Below are 12,521 nucleotides of genomic sequence, written 5' to 3'. Positions count from 1 at the left end.
TGGGATCTACGGGCTCGGAGGTTGCAGAGAGAGGAGGGAAGAGGGGTGGGGGAAGGGAGGTGGATGGGAAGGTCGGCGGTGCTAGGGTTTGGTGGTGGGTCGCGCGCGGGTGAGGGGGAGGGGAGGGGGAAGCGGATCTAGGTAGGAGAGGGGAGGGGGTGGGGAGGGGGGCGGCGCCGGCGCCGGCGGCGTGGTGGCCGCCAGAGGCGCTAGGTCTTGGGGAGGGTCATCCCGAAGGCCGCCAGAGTAGTGGTGTAAACTACGCCTTAATGGTCACTACAGCTCCTCATCACTAATTAATTCACCAAGTTGCATAGTTTTCCAAAATTATTTAGTCAATTTCAATGAACAAAGAAGCCGAAGTTTATCATTTCACAGGGTGCTCCTAGGTACATCTATAGTTGAATGCTCTGCAGTATGGAAAGGGGTCTGCATAGCAAAAAGGAAACTACAAGCCCTGTCAAATAACTTTGTGCCGAGATGGAGAGAATACTCATCATTTGTAGTGCTCGTAAGTATCTTTGTCTGTGATAATCATTGAGATATGGAGCTGGCAAATGCTTATCAGAATATCAGGTAAAGAGAATGTTCATCATTAGATGTGGGATCTAAGCCCGTTCCTTGCAAAATGATTTGTAAATCAAATTATGTCAATAAATTTGGACTGGAAATTTGGAATGAGTACAAAATATATTTTATGTGGCATTTGTTTCTATTTTTATGCAATTAGGGTTCCGGCTTTCTACAAACCGGGTGTACAATTAAACCTTTATGTTTCCTAAACAGGAGTAAAGCTTAATTTTTACTTTTTTTACGGAACATTTCGTCCGGACGGACAGCACGTGTCCGAACGCCCACGTACGTTGCTGCTCTGCCCCTGCCCGCCCGCCCATCCGCAATTCCTCCGTTCCCACACACATGCACGTGGGGCCAGCTTCCATCGGATGCCCCCCTCCCCCGCACGCCTGACATGCCTGCACCCCGCCCCATGTCCCCATCCCCATCCGTTCCCTCACCCCCGCACGCACACCCCCGCCCGTCGTGCCCCCCCCCCCAACGTGGGCCCCCCAAAGAACCGCGCGCCATGCCCACCGGCTTGCTGGGCCCCATTCCCTGGCGCCTCCTAACTCTCCGAACAACATGAAACACGTGCAACATAAAACACTTGAGCGTGCAACATACGTCTCAAACAGATGAAACATTTGAAACATACAGTTGCAACATATGTGTTAAAACATATACAACATCCGGATAGAACACTTGCAACTTACAGCATGAAAACACTTGCTGCAATAGAAGACTGAAACAAATGGAACATTTTGGAACATATTATTGCAACATATGTGTGGAACATATGCAACATCCAGATCAAACGCATGCAACAATACGTCTGGGAACAGATGAAACATTTCAAACAAAACGCTTGCAACATGCCTCTAAAACGCTTGCAACATATGCAAACAAGTGCAACATCCCCTAATCTACTTTTGCAACATCCATATGATTCAACTGCAAGATACTTCTAAAATGTCTGAAACAATTGAAACATACAATTGCAGCATAGGGGAGAGAGGAAGCCTAGCGCGGGGAGCGCCATGGCCACCGGATCTGCAGGCATTGGGGGCTCTCGGTGAGGGAGGACGTCGGTGTGGGGGGAGGGCGCCACCGGGGTGGGGGAGGAGGACGCCGGGGTGGGGGAAGCAGTCGTCGGGGTGAGGGGAGGAGGACGTCGGGGTGGGTGAAGCAGCCGCCGGGGTGGGGGAGGAGGATACCACGGTGGGGGAGGAGGACGCCAGGGTGGGTGAGGACGCCGCCGCCGACCAGGGAGGGATTTGGCAGCACGCGCAGCAGGAGGGGCGAGAGGCGCTCGAGCCACGTGGCACGAGCGAGCGGATGGGGAGCAACGGCGTGGGATGGGGTGTGTGGTGCTGTGGAGCCTGACGTCGCTAGCAGGCACGCGTTGTGGGAGGAGCGAGGCGGCTGGGAATGAGTGGACGGTGCGACGAGCGGATGAGTGGAGGAGGACACGCGGGTGCCGTAGCCAATCGTTATCTACCACGTCCGGAAAACGTCGAGCATTATCGACTTTTTAATCATGGTCTTGGTTGTTAAGTATATCTTTAGTACTGCTATGAAATGATCAAAAGAGCTATGTGGAGGCACACACGATTAGAACTTATTAGGAGGGCCTACAAACCAAAGTACAGCTTTTTATGTTAACCTTACAAATTACAACAAAACGTTCATATAACCGGAGTGTAAAACGTGCAATATGAATTTTGCGTGGCACAGATTTTCTTTGACAATTAGAAAAGAAGAAGAGTAAATCACTGATCTTTAGTTATAGTCGTAGGTTCCTCTGACCGCTACATGCATCACGACCCTACACTGGTAATTAATCACATAGTTGGCCTGGCTAATGCCTTTGGGCGCTGGCGCAATGCTGCGTTGATATTTTCTTTCGGCATCTTTGCAGCCAGCAGGACACATGAATCACACTTCCTTGCCTGTTGCTCGCCACCCCAGTCGAGAGCCAGCCTCGAGTGCTCACCCCAGGCAACTGGATCTGGCCCTAGGGGGGCTGAAAAATGAATGCGCTAGATTATTCACCTTGTTTGCTTGTTGATTTCAGCTAGGCTTATTCAACCAGCCAACAGTATTTTTCTCTCACAACAAACCAGCACCAACCAGTCCAAACCAGTCCAGAAACCAACCAGCGAACACGCCGAATGCCGGGTGAGGCAACTCAGCCGGGTAAATAAAAATCGTTCTATATATATCTTTCATCCTTCGGCAACATTTTCTATCATATGTGTACTCTAGAGAGTTAATCTCACTTTTCATCTTTAACTAGCGAGAAATCTAAAATAGCGAATGATAATATCTAGAGATCTAATTAAGTATGCTCTTGTAGGATTTTTTTCCCTTCAAAATCTCGATTTCTACCGATAAGGAAGAATACAGGGAGTTGGAGTTGCTCTATGCAAGCACGTATAACCCACTCTCCAATTTTATTGGCCTTCTCTAGGCCCACGTATTCCGTAGACCCCTACCGGATCACAAGGCCCAAAGCCAATTTCAATAGGCTGTGGTAAAACTTCACTTCGATCGGTTTCATTTTCCAGCTCCGAAAGACTAGATCCTTTGCCTGTTGCTTAGGCATGATGCACGATTGATGATGATCACGAGCGGACCTTGTCCAGGATGAGTGGGTATAAAAAAATACAAGCACACATCTTTATTTAGTATACTCAAATCCGGATGAACAAAATTCAACGAGTAGCTCAGTTCAAGAATGGAAATATATTAGTCAAATCATTACTTTTTACTTACTCGGAGATAGCAAGATACAACGCGTACACTCGCACACTCGGAATTACAATGGCACCAAAGGAAACAAAAGAAAAAGGAAAACATTCACCAGGTTCAATTACAATTTACAATCATAAAAGGAGAAATCAATCAATAATAACAATGCACACGCATTATGCGGTTTTGGAACGAACTTCCTTTGACGGAAAAGAACCCAAAAAAAACCCTTGGAATTTGGAATACCAGAGCAAGCGTAGCAATCTCGAGCTTGTTTGGCAGTATCTATCAATCAATTGGCCCCAGCCACCGATCCTCCGCCCACAACTGGGTCTCTCGACCTGATCTCAACGGGCTGTAAGTGCAGAAATCACAAACACATGGGGCACGTACTACGTCAGTAACCTAAGCAAAACCTTTTGTACCAATAACAATCGACAAGAAACTGGGAGGCGAGATGATTCTGGAGCAGGACCTGCTGGACATTTGGCAGCTTGGTGGCCTCTGGCACATCCTTGTCTCTGCCGGCGCCGGTGCCGCAGCCGCCCCAGCCGGTGATGCGGTCGACGAGGCCGAGGAACTTGTCCTTGAGCTGAGTAGCGAAGCTCGCCATCAAGTCGTACGTACGTGTAGCTGCTAGCTGTGTGCTATATATCCTGCGTGGCTACCTACGAGATTACCAATGGAGCAGTAGTGCTAGTCTGCTACAGCGGTGTGGGCGTGCGTGCAAGGCTACCTGAACTCACTCAGTTGCCTTGCTCACTATGGCTTAGCTCGGAGAGTGCGAGTGCCGGAGGCGATCGCCGAGGGCTCCATTTATACACGGCGTGGCAGCTCACCAAACACGTTAACTTTGCTGGACGAGGGCCATGACAGAGCATCCTGCCTCGCCTTTCAGATTTCAGAGCGTCGTTTATTACTTTTAGCCTAGCTCGCACGCATATCACGCCTGCGATCGAGTAATGGCGCCGCTTGAATCGCGCTGCGTCCATTCCGTGGCATGATTACTCTCACGACCACGGGTTAGCCGCACTGGCACTATATTATCTTATTTTAGTTTCTTTTTTTTTTAAAAAGGAGCATGTATTAGTATATGACTGTCACATTGTTGATTTGGTAAGCCGTAAGCGTTTTTTAATTTAAAAAAAAAATAGAGGAAGCTGTAAGCGTGTTGGACCCGAGCGATGATGCATTGTGCTTTTTTCGCGATTGTATTAATGCTAACATGGGCCTAGACCCAACTACTTACACGGGCCCACAGCCCAGCACGACCCAACACCGTTCTTTCTTTCGTGATACCCCTTTGCCGCTCTTGCTACACCGCTGACATAAACGCAACTCCTGTTCCTGACTCCACAGCTCAAGATTTGAAGTAGCAGCTCATGCTCATCCCTAATCATCAATGTCGTACAGGTAAAAGCTTCTAGAGAACAGCTGATTGCTTGAAAGAAGCACACCTGATCGGACTCTTTTGGCTTAGGTGAAGTCTCCAAGGAACCCGGAATCCTCCGTTCCAACATTTTTTTTTGGATGCCTCGTAGGTAGGAGTATGATTCGAATCAGCGGCGAAGCCACAGTGCATGTGTCGGGGTCATGCGATCCCGATAACTTTGTACGAATCAGTGAAACCCCGTGTATTCCGGCTAGTTACGACCCCATCAGATTGAGTTCATGAATCTGTGCGACCCCGGCAGCAGTTTAGTCTAGATTCGCCGCTGATTCGAATTATGAGAAATGCAGGTGATTGAGGTGACACCAGTACCTAGGACGTCAAAGTGTCCATGTCCGATCATCTAGGATCTGAGAGCATATTTTTAGATGAAAGGTTTCCCCTGCTTTATTTGCATAAAGCACTCAACGGCATTCAGCACAGCGTGCAAAGCGCGCCCGCCAGAGTTTACAGTTCAAAGCACAGCAAAAAAAAAACCTAATGGCCAAACGTCATAGACGAGCACCCAAATGACACTCGCACTGATTATTACAAATCCTTTCTTGCGTCTCCTCAGACTGAATCACAGCTACGGAGCCCAGTGCCGAAGATTGCAATGCCAATGTCTCCAACCTTGATCTCATTCCCCCATCCCAACAGTTTCTTGGCGGCTGGCTTGCTTTGTTCTCCAGAGCCTGCATCACCGAGTCCACCATGGTTCCCAGGTCCGTTGCCACCTCCTCCTTCCACTCGATCTATGCCGGGCGCCTTGACAATTCTTCCATCCTAACTATTCTGCTCTCCAGCAACACTCCAACCTCCCACTTGAACATTGAAAGCTAGCCTCTTAGCATCTTTGTGATCCTGATCAGCACCATCTTTGTACCTAGCCAAAACACCCCCTGAAAGCAAATTTCATTTCTTAACTTCCATAAGGACCACAAAACAGCAGATGAAATCACATTAGTAACCACATGTTTCTTATTCGCAACCCACAACTTAGCTACAGACTCATAGTCAGCACCGATAATCACACCTAACACCTCAGCAACCAACTTCCAAACACTCACAGCTACACAGCATTCAAAAAATAAATGCCGAATGGATTCATGTTCACTACAAAAAAGGCAAGTGGGATCCGAAACATCCCTTCTTTTCTGTAAATTATCCCTCGTAAGAATTCTGTTATGAGAGAGCAACCACAGAAAGAACTGTACTCTAGGTGGAATCACAAGCTTCCATATGGCATGAGTATAAACCGGAAACACACCTCTACAATTAATCCTAGCATACAGGGATTGGACAGCGTAAGTGCCATGAGAGGTATAGCTCCACATTATCTGATCCTCATCATCGTTGAGGATGGTTCCCTCAATTACACCACAGAGTTCCCACCACATGCTCATAAGAGCCTCGGATACATTCCTTCTAAAAGTGAGCATAAGCTCATGCCCATCCCAGACCTGGCTTATAGCCTTACCATGCTGTTCATTAATGACATGCAACGGCCAGAACATAATGGCCAAACTTGTATTTCCTACCCATTAGTCTTCCCAAAACCTTACCTTCCGCCCATTCCCTACTACCCATCTGACGTCCATATGAGCTGCTTGAGCTGCCCAGAGGACCCCTTTCCAAAAAGGGGAAGATCCTAGATCTAGGCAGCAAAAAATGTTAGGATCAGTGGTATTATATTTAAAGTCTACAATTTTAACCCAAATAGCGTTCTAAAGATCTACGAAGCTAACAAAGCAAAATTTAAGCTCCTCAAATCTGGGATACCTAGCCCTCCTTCTTCCTTCTTTTGAGCCACTAACTGCCAGCTTGCTAAGTGATACTTATGATTGTCTTCAATGTTGTTCCACAGAAAATGTCCCATCTGAGAGTTTATCATTTTGATAGCCCACTTAGGGAACTTTATAAGGACAGCAAATAAATTGGAATACTAGCCAGACAAGCTTTTAGCAAAATAATCCTCCCAGCATAAGACAGAAGCCTACCCCTCCAACCAGCTATCCTTTTGATAATTTTGTCCACCACAGGTTGTAGGTCTTTCCTTGTAAGCTTACTATAATGAAGGGGAACTCCTAGGTACTTAATAGGAAATTCACCTTTTTTGTAACAGAAAAGTCTAGCAAACTCATTAGCCTGATCTTCTTCTAAACCCACCATCAACAAATCACTCTTATCATAATTAATCTTCATGCCTGACATTTGCTCAAAGCAAACTAGAAGCCATTTCAAATTGCAAGCTTTTTCCAGATTATTTTCTAAGAAAAGCAGTGTATCATCAGCATATTGCAAGATGATGATACCACCCTCTACCACTTGTGGTAATAACCCAGTAATAAGACCATGCCTAGCTGCTTTCATAAGCATTCTAGAAAAAACGTCAGCTACTAAATTGAACAGCAGAGGGGATAAAGAGTCTCCCTGCCTCAGACCCTTCCCAGACTTGAAAAAGATACTATTTTCATCATTGATACGAATACAAATAGAACCTCCTTTAACGACCTGTCGAAGCCAGCCTCTCCATCTTCCACCAAAACCCCTAGTCTCAAGCATCTCCTCAAGGAAAGACCAGCTGACCCTATCATATGCCTTTTCATAATCTAGTTTCAACACCACACCTTCTTGTTTTCGTTTATGGACCTCATGAATAATTTTATGGGCAGCCACAACACTCTCCAGAATAAACCTTCCTTTAATGAAGGCTGTTTGGTTAGACGCCACTAGCCTATTAGCTACTCTCACCATTTATTATTCAACAATTTGGAGAAAATTTTAAAACTACAGTTTATTAGGCTAATCGGCCTGAATTTCTTCAGCACCTTAGCCTCAGGTTCTTTAGGGATCAACGTTATCATGGCATAATTCAACCTATCAAGATTCAGATCCCCTTGTTCAAACACTCTTATAAGATTCATAAGATCCACCTTGATCAGATCCCAAAAGATTTGATAAAAAAGAAAAGAGAACCCATCAGGGCCTAGGGCTCCTTCAGCATAAGAGCTAAAGACAGTCTCTCTAACTTCATTTTCAGTAAAAGGAGCCTCTAACATCTCATTTTCTATGGCAGTCACTTTCTCATCCACTCCTCAAAAATCTTCTCCTAACTTAACACCACTATCTCCTTCTTTACCAAACAGTTTTCTGTAAAAATCAACAGCATGCTCAAGCATGCCTTTATTATCATCTATCCAACCATCAGGGCCTTCTAACCTAGAAATACGTTTTTTTCTATTTCTTTGATTTGCCACAGCTTGAAAATATGTTGTGTTTCTATCACCCTCTCTTACGTATCTATCCTTAGTTCTCTGTCTAGCTTTAATCTCCTCTAACTTCCAAATAGATTCTAGGTCTTTAACAATCTCCTTCATCATGTTTCTTTCCATCTCAGTAATAACAAAATTCTCATATTTCAAGTCTAGCAGATCATACTCCTTAAGAAGTTCTAACTTTTGTTTTCTAACTTGGGCATTGATATTTAAGGCCCACCCCTTAACCTTCTTTCTAACCAATCTAATTTTAAACTGCCAAATGTCTAAAGGGTCTGTGAAGGCACAAGAAGTGTTCCATAATTTGGCAATAAGCTCCTTGAAATCAGGCTGTTGTAACCACCACTTCTCAAATCTAAACATACTAGGTTTCCTTCTCTCCTCCAAGCCAAAATTAAGGAGAAGAGGAACATGATCACTGCTTGCTCTAGAGCTAGTAGACACAAAGGCCCAAGGGAATTTATGTTCAAAATTGGTTGTGTAAAAATTTTTGTCAATAACAGCCAAAATAGGCTGCTCTTGATTATTTGTCTAGGTAAACGCTCTGGATAAAGGTTTTAATTCAATCAAACAACCCAGTCCATGAACAAATCTGCCTATTTGTGGTTAATGACTCCATTACTTTTATCCTTAACATTACAGACTAAATTAAAATCTCCACCTATCATAGTAGGGCCATCCCAATTATCAAGTAATTTTTCAAGTTCATTAATGAACTCTTGTTTTCCTTCATCATAAGGTGAACCATAGACCGTAATCAGCCTCCACACAAAATTATCTTGACAGTTTCTAACTATTGCAGCTACACTGTACACTCCTATCTTCCAAGCCAAGACCTCAAACTTTCTTTCACTAAAACCAACAAGGATACCACCAGCTGTACCCTCCGCAGGGAGGTATTGCCAGTTAAAGTCTTTTTGAACATATTTTAGGAAAGAATCTTGAAAACTCTCTTTTTTTGTTTCTTGAAAGCCAACAAAATCTAAATGATTCTCTTTAACAAAATCTGTGATACATTGCAACCGGCATTCTTTATTAAGGCCTCTAATATTTCATAGAGCTCCTATTATTTCTCAACTTAAATGGACTCTTATCGTAGCTTTTAGAAGCTACTTGTACCCAACTGTTCCCTCAAATCTAACTAATCCTTTAAAGAAGGGTCAGTATCAGAAATCAGTGGAGGAAAATCCTCATAACTTAAAACACTATCAAGATTTGTAGGTAAAGTAGTCTCAGGATTACTTTCCTCAAACTCTCTTCTATTAGATAATTCTTTCTGCTTCAATAACTCTATCTTTTCTAATTGATTACAGGTATTAGTACCCAAAGATATATTAGCAATATTAGCTTTTTGAAGTAAACTTGTACTGCTTTCAAAAGCAAAAGAAGATTTGTGTTTAGTACCTGTCTCCAGATTTTTAATTTTCTTAAATTCCTGAGCCTTCTCCAGCATAGTGCGCCCATCCTCCGGCTGTCTTCTGAATCTGGGGCACCTAAGAGTTGGGCCCCACTTGTTTTTCCTTTTCTGGCTCTTGTTGATCAGCGGCTCCTCAATGATTATAGCTTCCCTATTCAACTCTGTCTGAAGCAATCCCTCTTCTTGCAGACTAGACAATTCTTCACCTTCATCCATATGTTCAGTATCACTTGCTTCCACCTCCTCCTCAGAAACTTCTAGCTCTATTCTTCTTAACAGAGATGAGCATTCCTCAGATGCAATATCCTGCTTAGTCATTCTTCTGAATTCCTCCCACTTGGAATGATGTGACTCCTCATTCAGCAAACTAAGAAGCTTGTTGCCAACTATCTTACAATCCGAATCCTTCACCTGGTTAGTCACTGGTGTTTCATATTTATCCATCTCAGTGCATCCCTCAAGGGTACTCTGAAACTTTTCATTATCATAGCTCTTCACACCAGAACATCCCTCAAGGGAGCTCTGAAACTTTGCTTCAAAAAACTGAGTTGTATTCACATAACCCAATTCTTTCTGTAGACTATTCTTCCTTAAAGAATTATGTCTATCCCTCAGATTCAGGCAAGGATCTTCCCTCTGAGCCACATCAATGTAACTCAGCTGCAATACCATTAGTGCATCCTGAGCAGTCAACTGCTTAGCTTGTTCCGACATCATCTGCACCATAATAGACCACTGATTCATTACATCCTCTGTCATCACCTCCATATTTACTGTCTTGCTTCCTGTACTCTTAGGCATAGAAGTTTTTGGCGTCTGTTGTTTTGTGTCTTTAGCAGGCTTGGACAGATGGTTCATCTCGTCATCAGAATCATACAAGTCATCTGTCTCGTCATCATTACCCGGATTTCCTTTATCATCGCCCCCACCATCATCATTACCCTTGTCATCAGCAGCTTTACCGTCATCAGCTTCATCTTCCACTGTCAGCTCAATAACATACAGTTTCATCCCCATCTCGTATAACCTTTGCCTAGGAATTTTCTTCCCATTCCTACATGCCACTTTGACTCTGACGACCTCATAAAAGGTCTTGAACACTGTGGACCAGTCAACCTCAGTCAGTAAGCCAAACCCAGAAGCTATTTGAGCAAAAACTTTCCAATGGCAATATCTAGGTGGTATGCCTCTTATCTCAACCCATACTTCCTCCAATTCACTGTGGGGTTCCAAATCTCCAATCCATTCAAGCACCTCAACTTGAACCCCATCCTTCCTCAGATTGAAGGAAGGGTAATTTTTGATGTCACTAAACCTCTTATGAGGAGGAAATCTCACAAAAAATCTCCCAGGTTCCAATTCTCTGATTTGCCAAGGCCAATCCTTACTATATATGTCAGATAACTCCGCTTCCAATTCAGCTAAGGTAATCTGACCATTCTTAACTCTAACCACTCCACAATTAGTCAGATTCAGCCATTGAGTAGATTCCACACTTGGCACATCTAAATGATAAAAACCAAGTCCCAGACTAGAACTACCCACATACGCTGCAACAGGGTGATCTGATTTCCACTTTGGACAAACATTCATATGATGCCCAGGAACTCCACAGATAAAGCAGACCTTAGGACGAGTACAATTACCCACAAAATGACCAGGCTCTCCACAGTTATAGCAAGTAAGCTTCCTATATCTAGGATCTATGATGAAAGGCGGATCAGGAATCTGAGTACCTTGCCCCCGCCCCTGTGCAGGTGTTCTCCGAGGTGGAGGTTGCTGTGGTTGTCGCAGTTGCAGAGGCGGCGGTTGATGCTGTTGCGGACGGGGCGGTGGAGGTGGGCGAGTAGCACCTTGCTGCCTCCAACCGAGGTCCTGCCACCCCTGCTGGGTCGGAACCCTGTGGTTGTTCTGCGATAGCGGTGGAGGACGAGCCGGCCTTTGAGAGGGCGGACGCTGCGGCTCAGGCTGCCAAACCCATCTTCCACCCTCCTCCATCTTCCTCTTCTGAAGCACCTCAGCAAAAGTCTCCTTCTCACCCCCTCTCCCCCGGATGTCCCTTGTAGGGATGAAAACGGTACGGATATTTTCCGACCGTATTCGAAACCGAATCCGTTTAGAGGGGTTGAGATATGTCTGCATCTGAGTCCGGATATCCAACATCCGATACCGTATCCGTATCCGAATACTCAAATTGCATATTTATGATGTCGATATCCAATCGTATCCTATCCGACATAGTTGACACTATCCGTATTCGAATCCGAATCCGGACAGAAATATGAAAACAAATGTAATATCGGTGATATCCGTCCGTATCCGATCCGTTTTCATCCCTAGTCCCTTGCGAAGTTGACTTTCACCGGCGGCTTCACCAGCCGATCCGATTTCTGCACCGGGTAGCAATCCTTTGATGAGAAACTCCGCGAATCCACCAAATCTCGCCGGATCCAGAACAAGTTGTCGGCACTCAGGAGTTTGGTGGAGGGGGCTTGTGGTCTAGGGTTACGGTGAGGCGGCGGGGAATCAATGGCCCAGAGTTGGCCGAAGAACTCGACCACCACCTCGTCCTCGTGCAGCTTATCCTCCAGATCCAACTGCTCCCCTTGTGAGTCACGATCCCCCTTCTTCCCACTGAGATGTGGGGCAGAGGGCTTCCTCCTCTGGCTTGCGGACCCGGCCTTATTGCGGGGCCGCGTCGTCATCCATGGAGGGTAAGGCCATGGTGGAGGATCGAGCTCGAGCCCCGTACGCCCCCGCGTGGCAGTCTCAAGAGACGATCCCATCGTTCGCAGTAATTCTTGAGATATTTCATTGTGCCGCACGGCCATGATTCGAGAGGCTGATCTGGGACTGGGAGGCTTTGTTGGTCTTCTGGTGTCCTCTGCAAAGTGCACGAGATCTGAGAGCATATATAGAGGTAGGTCCATAGTACCTTGTTCTTCTTCTCGTTCGGTTCTGACTTCTGACTTCTCTTCAAGATCATGGGATGCACATCGTACTGATGAGAAATGCAATACCTGACGTGAGCAGTTCTGCAGAAGCCTATCAAGCTGGCTTAGTGTTGAACTGCAACCTGGCAGTTCAT

At 45.4% G+C, this 12,521-nt stretch overlaps 1 protein-coding gene across 1 annotated transcript; it reads right to left on the bottom strand.

The window, feature by feature from the left end:
* Nucleotides 1–9,157: 9,157 nt before the first annotated feature.
* On the bottom strand, nucleotides 9,158–11,491 carry LOC136492421 (uncharacterized). Its single transcript, XM_066488439.1, has one exon. It carries the CDS (start codon nucleotides 11,429–11,431, stop codon nucleotides 9,158–9,160), a length of 2,274 nt encoding a protein of 757 aa, XP_066344536.1. The 5' UTR covers nucleotides 11,432–11,491.
* Between the last annotated feature and the right edge of the window lie 1,030 nt (nucleotides 11,492–12,521).

Source organism: Miscanthus floridulus, chromosome 11 (genome assembly GCF_019320115.1).
Source record: "Miscanthus floridulus cultivar M001 chromosome 11, ASM1932011v1, whole genome shotgun sequence".
Classification (NCBI taxonomy): domain Eukaryota; kingdom Viridiplantae; phylum Streptophyta; class Magnoliopsida; order Poales; family Poaceae; genus Miscanthus; species Miscanthus floridulus.
Note: the sequence above shows the minus strand (reverse complement) of the source record. Positions and strands in the feature narration are given on the sequence as shown.

Bases quoted from the DNA above. Each gene is read 5' to 3' on its own strand.
- LOC136492421 (XM_066488439.1), bottom strand. From the start codon at position 11,431: ATGGAGGAGGGTGGAAGATGGGTTTGGCAGCCTGAGCCGCAGCGTCCG.